General features: G+C 43.5%; 1 protein-coding gene across 41 annotated transcripts in view; it reads left to right on the top strand.

Annotated features, from left to right (window-relative positions):
• Positions 1–14,559, top strand: part of Cdk5rap2 (CDK5 regulatory subunit associated protein 2) — a 168,690-nt gene that overhangs the window by 118,989 nt on the left and 35,142 nt on the right. For 30 of the 41 annotated variants that reach the window (XM_087660590.1, XM_087660588.1, XM_087660571.1 and 27 more), the window contains 3 exon segments: positions 1,673–1,804; positions 6,939–7,512; positions 9,298–9,530. In XM_087660590.1, the coding sequence (XP_087516716.1) occupies positions 1,673–1,804; positions 6,939–7,512; positions 9,298–9,530 (939 nt within the window). 41 annotated transcript variants of the gene reach the window in all.

The following is a 14,559-nucleotide window of genomic DNA, read 5'->3' as shown; positions in this document are numbered from 1 at the left end:
GAGTTCTAGAGGTTAGAAGTTGAACTGAGGAGGAATAGCCGGTGAGGTGGGACACAAAGTACAGGTGGCCTCTCAACTCAGAAGCTGAGTTACATCGATAGTCAGATATTGATGGTAAGATGAGGCTTGAGGATCTGTCTTGGTATTTACTGAGGCCTTTAAGAAGAAAGCTTTTGTGGGATTCCCATGGTTTCCACAGAGAGACCATGAAGATGAGAAAGTGGAGACGGCATCGATAGACACCTAAGGAATTGCACTGTTGGAATATATGAAGAGGTGGGGCCACCAGGTTCCATGTTGCCAATGAATCTATAGAAACCAAGTAAAGCGGGGACTGAGATAACTGAGAGAAGGAAGGGTGATCAATCAGTAGGCAGTCTGCTGCAGGAGCTGGACAGTTGGGATATCTGGTGGAATAAGTGGAACGCACATGGTAGCAAGGAGCAATAGACCCCCTAGGCTTAGAATACAGGCATGTGGGACTAATAGCCCCCACCTCAACAGCTTCGGGTCCTTGAGACAGCCAGGTTCTCAGAGCAAGAACTAAGACGAGGGTTCAGAACGCTTGGCAGTTTCTAGTTTATGAACAAAAGATTCAAGTACTGGATATGAAACTGTCAGACCAGGACATTTCTAGAGTGGGTCAGAGGTTGGAGGTAACTCTGAGAGCCTTGGATTTCCTGTGGCATTAATAAAATTAGAGTTCCTGTTAATTATGGAACCCATCGCACACATTAAATACATGACGTTATTGAATCTTCATACTTTCTTTGGAGGCAGTTCCAGTAATTATTGTCTATCTTAAGCCCAGACAGCAGTTGAAGAGACAGAGTGACTTGGCCACAGTCACTCCGGTAACTCATAGCCAAGGCTCCATATGAAGTAGCCTGACTGACTCCAAAGCTTGTATTCTTTCTTCTTCCAGGAGACCTAGCACATAAATACACATAGGAACTTTTTGATGCTCTGCAGACAGAGGCAGCTTCATTTTAATTTTAGGTTGTCCCTTAGATTCACCTACTTGAGGTTTTATGGTCAGTCATCTTCCATAGAATCAGACTTTCCTCCCTTCTTTCCCACTTCCTATTAATCCTTCCTTTCATCCATCTAGGCATTTAGTTACTCTGTTGGTACACATTATCTGACTACCTGCTATGTCTCCAGCTAGCTCGGGGACTAGGAGTACCTTCTCAGAGCTCCCTGTCTCATATACAGCAGGGGCACATAATTAAAGAAGTGTTGGTGGGGTGTGACATAAGACGGGAAAGCACTATGACATAGGTGACTTGGCCCAGCAGAGGGACAGACATTTGTCTAGGACTTGCCATCTGCTCGTACACTTGCTGAGACTCTGGAGTGCATCATCCAGGTATTACTCTGGCCATCACCCAGGAGCCTCTGGGCTTCTCTCTTTTTGCAGAAGTGGGCCTGGGTTGATGGAATTCATTTTATCACTCAGTTTTTTTGAGAACTTGGACTTAAACCATTTCAGACAAGCTGCACTATATTTATGCCTTTATGTCCTGTTATGGCAGCTCGATAGATTAATTTTATCTTATAAATTGCAGTTTGCCTCCCCTGTGTTTTTATTCTCCCGGTTGTATCTTTGTGTTCTTCTCCGTAGCTTGGCTAAATTTCAATCTACAGTTTTATTTTTCTTTCTCTTTGCCAGTGCCTGCAGCCCAGGCTGTTGTGAGAACAGCCTTCCAAGGCAAGCCAGGCGAGCAAGAAGGACATGAAACCACACATTCTGCCGGAAGAGACAAGGAAGTAGACAGTGACCAATATACAAGCTTTGAGATTGGTTAGTATTCAACTGCCCATTACTGAGTACTAGACATTGTTCAGGACTGTTTTCTATCAGTGTCCTTGCTAGGCCCTAAAAGGCCCTTTTGTGGGCCTTAATGATCATTCTCATATAACACCTAGGACTGGTGAGTTTAGTTTGAAAATGACTGACATAGGGTCACACAGCTGGTAAAGAACCAGAAGAGTCAGGGAACAACATAACGTCTTTGGGACTTACCGATCTATCATTAGACTCTTCTTCAAGGTAGAGTGTGGGTTTAGGTTGTTTAGTATAACACAGTCATCTCTCAGCATCTCACACATTATAGACAGGATTGTAGCAGTCTAGTAGGATCCAGCTTAGTGTTAGCTGATGTTGAATTTGTCTCCATCCATCCAGGAGGAGTAGATCAGAGGAAAGTCTACTACTGAGACCAAGATTGTGAGCTTTCCCAATAGTCAGTGGGGATGATACAGAGATGAGCAGGACCTCAGGCAAATTGTATCACCTCCCTTTAATTATGAAGTATTAAAAGCACACAGATATACACAAAGGACAGTGCACCAACTATCCACATTCCTGTTTATTCAAGATGAGCAAATGCTTATGCTTATTCTCGTTTCCTTAGATGTTTTAGCCTTTCATTAAAAACAAAATCTCTATTGTTTTGGATTGTATTCACTTTGTAAAAAGTTGTGTTCATTGGAAATTCTAAATCTGTGACAGGATGGCCAGGGAATAATCAGCCTCTGGGAAAAGACTGAGCTGTGGCCCCAGGACCTCTGCTGTGTGTTCTCCCCAGCCTGGAAGATTGCATGGCCTTGTGCTTCTTTGGAGTGTTCTGGGCTTTCAGACAAAGGCTGCTTTACCAGGCAACAAAGTAGTGGCTAGTTCAACTGTGGGTTATGGTTTTACATGTGAAATGCCTCTCACAGGTTCATGTGTTTGAACATTTGGTCCCTAGTGGTGGTGCTGTTTTAGAGGCCATGGAACCTGGTCCTTGTTCGTGGCTAATGAATAGTGAAGGTCTCTGGATGCTTCCTTCTCCTCTCAGTAACCACTTGTCACTGAACTGTATTTATCTTTCTGAGTATGCATCCAGTGTAATAAACATGTGGCTGCTGCTGCTTGAATTCTCCCTTCTTGCCTCACGGAAGCTTCATTCTGAGGTCTCCAGCCTTGTTGTATCTTTTGTGGGTATACCTCTTGAATATCCTAGGACGTGAGCACTGGTGTTGAGTTAATTTCATCAGTGACTGCCTGGCCCAGGGCTGCATGCCATAGATAACATCTTAGCTTTGGCTCCATTTCCAAGAACACCTCAGTAAGTGCTTGGGAAGTGAATGGAAGGCATGAGTTACACAGGTCCTATTGACCTTACTCTTGAGGTTTCAGAGCTGTGTCTACTCAAGCTTTTGACACAGGAGACCCTAACACAGGAGAGGTTTGGCAGAGAGCATCATTTGCAGTGTTTGTTTTATTACTTTGGATAAATCCTCCATTTCTTAAAGCCTTCAGTGACACAGACAACTCAGGCGAGGTGCTGGGCACATAGGCTGCTTTTGGTACATGCATGGTCTTCAGTCCAAGGCCTGCCAGGCTGCAAGTTCAGACATGTACATACACACACATGTACATGTACACATATACATATACTCCTTTCCCATGGCATTCATACAGTTTTAACCGAACACCACAACATTCATAGAGTTTTAACGAAACAGTGGAAGTAGTTTCTTCAGACCTTCCTCGTGGACTGCTGAGGAGAGAATAGCAAAGTCACATTGCTTTACTAGTGCAGGCCACAGGACTTGCTATATGTTGGCCTTGGAGCTAAGAAGTCAAATCCCTGCCTCTGCTTAATCACAAACTATGGTAGACTGTCGACTTTTGAGGGTACTTCTTTTTAGGACAGGTGTGGCGTTGGTGTTGGTGTTGTTATGTTGTTTTCCTTTTACTGAAAATGGATTTTTTTCCTCACATAATGTATCCTGATTATGGTTTCCCCTGGCTCTGCTATACCCTGTACCTCCTCACCTGCACACCTATCAATATCTCCTTTCTGTTTCTAATTTGAAAATAAACAGGCTTCCAATGGATAATAATACAGTAACATCATATTGATAACAATATATCATAAGGTAAGACAAAAACTATCACATTGGAGTTGGACAAGACAAACCAACAGAAGGAAAATATCCCAAGAGAAGGCACAGAAACAGACTGTTGATTTGCACTTTCAGGAATCCCATAACATCGCTAACCTGAACGCCATAATATATACTCGAAGGACTTGGGTCCTGCAGCTGTACAGTCCTATAACTACTGTTTCAGTCTCTGTGAGTTCATGAGAACTTTAACTACGTTGATTCAAAGGACCTTATTTTCATGGCGTCCTCCATCCTCTTTGGCTCTTAACACTCTTTCCTTCTCCTTGTCTGAAGATTTCTATGAACTCTGAGGGAAAGAATTTGATGGAGACCTCCCATTTAAGGCTGTGTGTTCTAAGGTCTTTCATTCTTTGCATTATGTCTGGCTGTGGGTCTCCTCTGCTGCAGGATGATATTTTTCTGCTGATGGCTGGGCAAGGCACTGATCTGCGTATAACAGAATGTCATTAGGAGTCATTTTATTACTAGGGTTTTTTTTTTTTTTTTTTTTTTTTTTTAGAATAATAGTATATGTGTTTACTCTATGTCCCTGGGCTATCGAATCTCTGGTTGCCGGTCACTTAAACTGTGTCGGGTATAGGTTCCATCAAATGGAGTCATCCTTAAGTCAAATCAGATATTGATTGGTTATTCCCCAAATTTTTGTGTCACAGTTGCCCTAGAAACTCTTGCAGGCAGAACACCATTGCAGAGTAAAGGTTTTGTGTCTGACTTGGTGTTTACATTTCACTTTTGGTAGCATGTAGAATACTGTCCTATACCTATAAAGACACTAGGACCTAGGACATAGGAATGAGGACAGTTCATACCAGCTGGACTTCTCCATGCTTTCTTCAGTAATAGAGCCTTGCTGTCAGTTTGTGAGAGCAACCCTTCGTCTTGGCAATAGCTTGGGTTGTTTGGAGATTCCTATGGGACCCTTTTGGCCAACAATTCAATTAAGTATAGCCCATTCCCAGTACTGAAAGCTCCATTTGGTGACAAGACATGAACAACTGGGACTCTGTCTCCCCTATTTGGCATGTCATTTAGATCACCTTCATATATGTATATATTTAGGAAGCTTCTACTTATATTATGTTTCCATACTACCTTGAGGGCTTGTTATGCTTGTTGCTTTGTTCGGAGCAGAGTTTTATGTGGAGATGTAAGTTCCCCACTCCCCCTGGAACTCTCTGTGCTGAATATCCAAATATTAGGTCCAATCACAGTCAGTCTCAAAGTGACATTTAGGTAGGAGTTGCATTTTTCTTTGCTTTATGATTATTTAACAAAATGCATCAAGATCAATCTTTAGTTCTTTGAGGAAAGAAAGATTTCTTCTTTCTTCTTGCTATCAAATGCAGGCCGTGGAATGAGACTTCTGTGTTCACAGGGCTGTTCCATCTTTTGATGTTGCAACATGACATTGTAGTCTAGATGTGGTAAGCTGGATCCTTAGCTTTCCGGGGTATGCGTAACTTATAGGGCTTGGTATATGTTTCCTCTTCTTGAAGGATGACTCTGTAGAAGAAAATCTTGCTGAGTGATTAATGTTTGGTCTTTCTACTTCTTAACCCAATTTGAGCCATAGTAGTTATTACGTTCATTTTCCATCACCCATCTTGTGCCAGATACTAAAGAAACATATGAACAGCATGGTTTCTAGTTAATGACATATTGTACACTGTAGAAATGCTTTATTGGGAATACTTCTATTAAGACAAGTACCCACTGTTGCCCAAAAATCAAATGATGATGTTGACATTGTTAACAGAGATAAGAGTGGCCTTGTAACTGTGAGGAAGAAATGGTAGAACCTGTGACTCTGCACACTGTCTTTCTGAAGCCATCCTAGATCATCTAGTCTAGCTCATATTGTTGTCTTTAAAACCTTTTCCTGAGCCAGCCTTTGCTTTGATGCCTTCCATGATGACATCTCCCATCATTGACGAATTGGTTCTAGAGAAGTAAAAAGCATTTCTGTTCTCTTGGTTGATTTACCTCTGAGTATATTATTCAGGGTACTCTTTTTCTGATATTGTTCAATATAATCCTAACAAACAAATACTGCTGTTTCTTCTCCTGAGTGGTGTTCTTGCTACTTTGCAAGTAAAATTCTGGAGGGTCAGAGTGGCCCATTAATTTGCTAAAGTAGGGTTATTTAAAACACAGTAGCAGAGCCAGTGGTACAGAACAGGTCTTTTGATTTTAAGGAAGAGATTTTTCAGGCCTAGATAGATGTCTCAGTGGATAAGAACACCCACTTACAAAGGAAACTCTTTCCTGACCTGCATGCGTACCTCCAGGCATGTGATACATAGACAAGCAGGCACATAATTGTACACAGAGAAGTGCACAGTCGAAAGGTGAGCTCATAGAAGGAAAATTAGTCCTGAGTAGGGAAGGACAAATAGTGATTGAGGAGACAGTACATGCAAAAGCATGGAACTGTGAAACAGTATGATGTGGGCAGAAGGGTCTGGTGACTTTGGGGGGGACACACACTGGATGATGTATGTAGCAGTGTTGCTTCCAACATGAGAAAGAGGATGGATTGAGTGGTAAAATAGTATGCTAGTCAGCTTTCTAGAACATGATAACATTTCTAAGGCTATTAACTTGAAAGAACAAAGTATTTTGGTTCATAGGTCCAATCCATGACTGCCTGGACTTGTCACTCTGAGCCTTTGGTGACGGATAATATCATGGTGGGGGCATGTGATAAAGTATAGCTGTTCACCTTATAGTGTCTATGAACCATTTAGGAACCAGGGTTTTGGTGATAGGGTCTTAAGGTCCTCTTTAGTGATGATTTTCTTCTACAAGGCCCCACCTCCTAAACACAGCCCAATTTTCCAGTAGTTCTATAAACCAGGCTTTTAATATACAGACTTTGGGGACATTTAAGATTCAGAATTCAACTGTGGGAAACTCTAGAGTTAAAAAGTTGATTGCATCAAAGGAGTCACTGACAAAGATTAGTATTTGATTTTCAGATTCTGAAATCTGTCCACCTGATGACCTTGCCTTATTACCAGCATGCAAAGAGAACCTTGAAGACTTCTTAGGCCCACCCTCCATAGCCACTTACCTGGATTCCAAGAGTCAGCTCTCTGTTAAAGTCAGTGTGGTTGGAACTGACCAGTCTGAGAATATCAATCTCCCTGATGATACAGAAGCCTTAAAACAGAAAATCCATGACTTGCAAACTGAGCTGGAAGGCTACCGGAACATCATTGTCCAGCTACAGAAGCATTCTCAGTGCAGTGAGGCTATTATTACAGTTTTGTGTGGGACAGAAGGGGCCCAAGATGGCCTGAACAAGCCTAAGGGCCACATCGATGAAGAAGAGATGACATTTTCAAGTTTGCACCAAGTAAGATATGTGAAGCACATGAAAATCCTCCGTCCACTAACCCCAGAAATAATTGATGGCAAGATGCTAGAGAGCCTCAAGCAGCAGCTGGTAGAACAGGAGCAGGAGCTACAGAAGGAGCAGGATTTGAACTTGGAACTTTTCGGTGAAATCCATAACCTGCAGAACAAGTTCCGAGACCTCTCGCCATCAAGGTACATCCTATTCCTGCTTCAGCCCGCCTCATTAGGCTTGTAGGTTTCCTAGGTTGTTGCTAGGTAGAAGCCCAGAAGCTGCTGAAGGAATGGTGCTCCATGGGTGGATAGTGTACCCTGGGGACAACTCGCCGGGCTTCAGGCAGCCGGGATCAGAGTGAAAGGCTAGGCTGCACAGCATTACTCTGTCCATATGTGCATTAGGGGCTGGCCAGCTTCTGAGATGGGCAGGACAGATGTTGCCCTGCTTGGGCTGAGGACTCAGCATAGAACTCCACGGCAATCAGTCAGGGATTGCAGTGTGTTTACTGAGCTGCCTGCCGTGTTTATTTTTGAACTCTATTATTGGCTTTTGCCATGTTGTGGAAATAAAATGGATGTCCTAAGCAGGTTAGGAGGAATATAAATGCTTTCCATATCTTTACCCTTTAAGGTCATTTTAGAGAAATAAGCCTGTGTTGAAAGCAAGAAATTCTTGGGTCATGAAGATAATGCTTTATGGTTATAAATATGTACATTGGCTTCATGAGATACGGCAAAAAAATGGGATAGTCTGTAAATTTGACCTTCATTCGTTACTAATTTGAGAAAAGCACTGTTCTGAATTGTCAAGAGCTAGAATGATTTTTTTTCAAGGCTACCCAAGCAGCAAGACTGAGGGAAAGTTATTTATTGATGGGCTGTTGTATCAGCCCCCAGGCTCGGAAGTGTTTGTTTCATTTTGTTTTGAGATGGAGTTTCACCACGTAGTTCAAGCTGCCCTCAAATTCATAATCTTTCTGCCTCTGCCTCCTAAGTGCTGGGATTGCAAGCATGAACCACCCCACTGGGAAGGAACTGACTATTTAACTCCAGACACACTGAGCAGGAGCATTCTCAACTTGTTTTTGTTAGACAGAGAAACTGAGACTCAAAGATTTCTGTGACTTGCCCATGGTCAGAGCCACTGCCAGGGTTCAAGCCCATACTGTTCCCTACCTAAGATGGCTGTCATGTGATTTGCTTGTAGGTTATTGGTATTAACAGTGGTCATGGTGAACAGAAGTGCCTGTCAGGCCACTCTAGATCCAGCTTGCTGTTTGCTTTTCCTCCTTGATTTGCTCTTAACAACTCCTGGGACTGCATAGAGAAGAGTGGCACCTGGTGGTGAGGGGGCAGTATTGTATAATAAATCTTCACAAGCTGTGTGTTTAAGAAGCAAAGCTTTACCTCTAAATACTTTTGAGAAATATTTCCTTTTCCTTTTTTTTTTTTTTTTTTTTTTTATGAATCCATTTGTTAGAAGCCTGGGAGAACCAGATGACCTAAGATAACTTGTTCCCATGATGGGACCTAGTCAGTCAGTAAGGTGGTAGCCGGGAGTCCGACTCTCTCAGTTGGAAGCAAGCAGCCCTATTTTTTTACCCTTGGTATATACATATTTGTACTTGGTGAGAATTTTCAGTGGGTCCCTGACCCTTGTGGCAATTGTTTCTACAACTCAGAATAGTGTCTTTGAAGAGTGTATGGAAACTAATTGTTCTCCTGAGTCCTTGCCAATCTATGCTTTAATTGGGGGCTTTCTAAGGTTACAAATATTGCAGCAGAATCTCTGTTTAAGCATTTGTTGGCTGTTTGAACTCAAAGAAGGAGTGACCTTGTACAGTTTCAATTTTTCTAAAGTATATATGCTTGTACAGCTGCGGGCTTCCAGAAATTATGCTCTGTCATTTTTCCAATTAGTGTTAAGGTCACAAAAATTCAATTCTAAAATGACACACACATTTTCCTTCCCTCTTTTATCAGATACGATTCATTGGTTCAGTCCCAAGCAAGGGAGCTCTCTCTTCAGCGGCAGCAAATTAAGGATAGTCATGATATCTGTGTCGTTTGCCATCAACACATGAGCACCATGATCAAGGCATTTGAGGAACTTCTGCAGGCCAGTGATGTGGACAGTTGTGTGGCTGAGGGCTTCCGCGAGCAGCTAACACAGTGTGCTGGACTGCTAGAGCAACTGGAGAAGCTGTTTCTCCATGGTAAGTAGGTAGAGGCACTCAGTGTGACTCTCTGTGACTTCTTCAGTGGACACCAGGAGATTTGACTCCTTGCCTTTGCTGTACATACTGACCTGGCTGTTCTGCCATTAAGCCCAAACAGCCTTCTTTCTCATAGTCTTTGCACTTTGCTTCTCTTGTTTCTCCTTGCTTTTCCCAGCCACCCATTGGGTAAGAACTGGACAGGACATTTGTAAGACAGCAGTAGTCCTGTCACTCATTGACATCACTGTCCCATTCTCCTGCTCCCTTTTTCTCTGTTCTCATAGGGAGAAAGTGAGTGAGTAGATCCAGTTTTATGGTGTGGAAGAATGTGGTCTGTGAGAGAAAGTACCTTATCTGTGATCATGTTGGGAATGAATGGTCATGCTGGGGTTTTACAACTGATCTCTTAGCATAAGTCTGTTCCCTCTAGATCTATTTGTGTTCTTGATGTTGTAGACATTATTTGGTTGAAGCATCACAGTGCCCTTAAAATTGGACAATAACTCAGTGTCATAGTCACTGTCCTATTGCTATGAAGAGACACCATGACCAAGGCAGCTCATATGGAAAACAAAAAACATGTATTTGGAGTTTGCTTACAGTTTCAGAGTTTTAGTCCATTGTCATCATGGTGGGGAATATGGCAGAATACAGACAATAGCTGAGAACTACATCATGATTTATAGGGAGTAGGGAGCATGACATTGGCCTTGCATGGGCTTTTGAAACCTCCAACACCAGTGACACATTTCCTTCAACACGTCCACACCTTTTAATCCTTATAATGCACTCAAATAGTGCCACTTCTTGGGGGCTAAGTATTCAAATCTATGAGCCTCTGGGAGCCATTCTGATTCAAACCACCACACTTGGTTTTGTTAGGTCTTGGCTTTGTGAGTGACATGTGGTTCTCATGACCAAGTACTTCTGATCAGATGTGTTAATGGTAAATTGAGGCTAAACCGTAAGAACTCTGCTTTTACAGGTTAGGAACCTGGCCTTACCTGAGGAAGTAGTTTCCCACAGACACAGGGCACTTGGTAATGCCAGGTTTAACTACTCTTCTGCCTCCGTACACAGAGAACAGGTAGTTCACCTTGGTCCCAGAATGCACAGTTTAATTCCAGGATAAACACAGGGTAGTTCACCCATCTGGTAGCCATTAGTGGTTTTCCTAAAGACCTTGTAGACTGGTTTCCTGGCATTTGTCCTTAAGAGCTTTGAGACCAGCATATTGGCACACTAGCCTATTTGCAGCTTTATCAAGGCTGTTCTCTCTGGCTCATGTGTTCTAAATAAGCTTGCTCTCACTTACTAGTGCAGAAGTAACTGGATGGCAGACAGATAAAACTGGATTGACCAAGCCCATAATGTTTTGTTGTGTTTTCTTTAGACAGCCCTGGTCGTGGCCAGGGAGGTAAGGGGAGAGTGCCTGTCGCAGCAGCTGTTCTCTCTCTTCAGCTGGCTACTCAATGACTTCTCTCTGAGCCAGAGTCTGACAAACATCCCACTTGTTGTTTCCTCTGGAGGTAGGAATGTTTCAGAGCTAGCAGATGGCACAAGTGTAGAACCTCATTTTCTTCGAGGCATAAAGGCCACAGGAACCTCACTGCAGCTTCCTCCCTACATAGGGAATAAAAGGAGGCACAGAAACTGATATTTCTTGGCTGCTGTGTAAGGGGTCTGGCTCTTGAGTTATAAACTGGGTTTACAGTAAAATAATTGGTATGTAAAGCAGTTGTGTGGCACAAGTTGTCAAACATTTAAATACAGACCATAAAAAATAATACCAACCATGTTTACTGTGGAATGATAGATAGGCAGATACTACTTTGATTATATCATTTGTGTAGCCATGCACAGGCAGCCTTGAGTTCCTGTGCCTGGACCCTTTTGGAATGCGTGTTTCTTATAGCAACAGGATTCTTTGCAACCTTTTCCTTGGCTCAGTGATTGATAACACACATTAAGCTTTAGAGGCTGCAGAACATTTTCTGTATATATGTCCCTTGCCTTATTTGATGATTCTCAGGGGATGGACGCTTAGGTTGTGTCCATTTGGGGACTGTTATGAAGAACACTGACTTGGAATCTCAGTGCATTCTTGCTGTTTTTATTTGGTTGGCAGAATCTAAGCATGGTAGGTAGTAATGTGCTTTCTTGACACTTGCTAAGGGCAGAGCTGGGAACTTAGGGTTCCAGGAAGGGTCTGGAATTTGAAGAGATGCTATGGAGTATGCATTTTTCTGGAGTGAAGATTTGTAGCTTTCAGATCTCCCACAGGGCCAGACACAGAGTACATCTGTAGCTGTAGTTGCGGTCAGGTCTCCCAGCGTAGCCTTATTGTAGTGTCTTCAAAGACAAGTTGCATGCAAGGAACGCCAGTAATTGAGCAAAGTGCTAGAATTGATGCAGAGACAATTGGGAGATAGCCCCTCAATGAACTCAGTATGGCTGTCAAGGTTTAGCCACTTAAATAGAAGCCAGTCACTAAGGATCCTTTGCCTTGACACTTTAGCTCATTTTTTCTCAAGACTTCCCCTGATCTGTTAGAAAAAGCAGTGCAGGGGTGCATAAGGCGGCTTTCACTGTATGTTACTGTGCACAAGAAGAAATATGCATTCTCCTTATTTTCTGTCAGGACGTATTGGTTAGCTCACTTGGACAAGGTCACACAGGAGATGCAGAGTCTGAACTGCAGGTTTTCTTCCACAGCCTGTTCTAACCCCTTCGATACATGTGTCCCTGTCTCATTCCTGTCAGGCTGGGTGTGCTGACCAACTGTTCCTGAAACATGTCCCATTCTGTGACTGCTCAGACCAGTGCCTTTCTACACAGGCTGCACTCACTCTTTATAGAAATTGTGTTGATCCTCTCAAAGCTTTCTTTGTTCACCCCAAGTAGAAGGAGCTTGTTCCTGTTCTTCACTCTGGGTTATCTGCAACTCACACATGACAGTCTGACTTTGTGGTACAGGCTATCAGAAGGATGCTGGAGTTGCCTTTAGAGTCAGAATACCCTGGTTGATGGGCCATTCGACTTCAAAGGCCAGATATCATCTATGGAAGTATAACACCTACCTACTTTAACCGAGTTGTTTGTAAGGATTAAGTGGGATTATTTTAAGTGTCTTGTGTTGCCCTTAGAAACATTGGGAGTTCAGGAGGTGACAGAAGTGATTGCAGGAGGTACCTAGTCTGACTACAACTTGATATTGCCATGGTTGGTTGATACCCATGGGAGGCCTGCCCTTTTCTGAAGAGAAACCAAGAAAAAGTGAATTGGGATGTGGGGTAGAGGGGAGGTCGACAAAGGGAAGGCGTGAGAGAAGAGGGAAAACTTTGGACAGGGTGTGAAAGAAAGAAAAGGAAGGAAGAGAGAAAGAAAATAATTAAGTTTTGGTTACAACAGTGGTCCAGGCTGTCAAACAAAGGGTTCTGATTCCTGCCACGGTGGAGTCACTTCCCCTATATAACGTAGTCTTTGCTTCAAAGATGTTGCTGGGATGCCAAGCATGGTAGTACAAGTTTATCATTGCAATCAGGCTTGATGAAAGAAGATTGTGGGTTTGTGGCTAGCCTGGGATACATAGAAGATCCTGTCTTAAATGCAAACAAATGAACTGGCAGGGCAGTGTTGGGAGGCACAAAGCTCCCCCACTCTTCCTCCTCTAATTTCCCCTCTGGCTGATGCTGGACTATGTTTGCCTTCTCTGGATTTATCACCGCCACCATGCTGCCCCTCATTACCATACCCTGTAACCGGCTTCTTGGAGGTGAGCTCACCAAGGGCAGAGAGGACAGCTCTGCATCCATCCTTATATCCTTGGTGTATGCCAGGCTCCTGGGAAGAGCCTTGGTGGACAGGAAGGAAGAAGCATGGGCGTGAGTTGGAGATGCCAGACACTTGGGTTTGAGTATGAGGAACACATGGAGTCTGGGTGAGGAAGAAGAGGGTTCTGAAGAGCGGCAGGGGACAACCTGGTTCAGCCATTCTTAAGTCATTTTCTCATTGTGATCTTCTTGTTTGTCACCCAAGAAAGGGAGAGCTGGCTTTCTTTCTTTTCTAATGTCTGTTTTAAAACATGATACTCCCTCACTGCAAGAGCTCACAGTTCTTAGGTTTGCCAGAGAGATGGAAACCGTGCTTTCGTGCCATGCATCCCAAGCTCCTGCAATAGCTGACAGATGGTCTGCTGCTACCTATGTGGAGGCAGTTTCCACCAAGAAACTCAGTTTATCAGTTGTTACGATCCCCTCATGAATCCTCCAATGACAGACATTTGTCACTTCACTTTAAGAGGACCCTATTGTGATGGGGGAATGGATGTAATACAAGCTACTCGAAAGATCTTTTCTTTAACATTGAGGGAACTCACTCTGCTGGTGGCACGGAGGCACTTCCTTCTGTGGGCATGAGGCCAGATCTTTGATTGTTTTAAGGTGGGATCATGGTTGGGAGGATCAGGATACTTTCAGCTATCCCAGACCAAAGACATCTGCTATGTGCATGAAGGAGATGACTCTCAGTGCAGTGATATCCATGGAGCAGGTCACCATCTTGTGTTTGCTTGGATAGCTTCTAGCTGTTGGCATGGCTGGCTGGTGGCATGTCTTGAGTTCTGAAGCTGGAGGCTTTTCATCAACTGAAGGCTGGTGGGCAGCCCCAGTGCCAACTAGGCTGTTCTTTCACAAGATAGGTGTCTGACCTATCAGGGACCGTCCTTTACTCTGGGACTTTGAGATCTGGCTCAGTCGTGACTTTCTCCTTTTGAGGAGGAGTGTGGAGGCAGACATAGGCACTAGAGACTCTAGAGCATCCAACAGGCTGGCAGGCTGCCAACCTCTAGAAGCCACAGAGTCTCCCTAGGACGGGAAAGGTCTGACCAAGGAAATACATCCTTGACAATACCTGCCATGGCTGCTGGCTTCTGAACTGTAACCTGCAGAGAAATGAGAGTGGAGCACAGCCTTGTACTTGTACTTCCTGCTGGGAAATGGAGGCAAATGCTGGCACTCCAGGATTA

The sequence above is a fragment of the Rattus norvegicus genome, chromosome 5, assembly GCF_021556685.1.
Source record: "Rattus norvegicus strain SHRSP/BbbUtx chromosome 5, alternate assembly SHRSP_T2T, whole genome shotgun sequence".
Lineage (NCBI taxonomy): Eukaryota > Metazoa > Chordata > Mammalia > Rodentia > Muridae > Rattus > Rattus norvegicus.
This window is presented reverse-complemented; position numbering and strand designations above follow the sequence as displayed.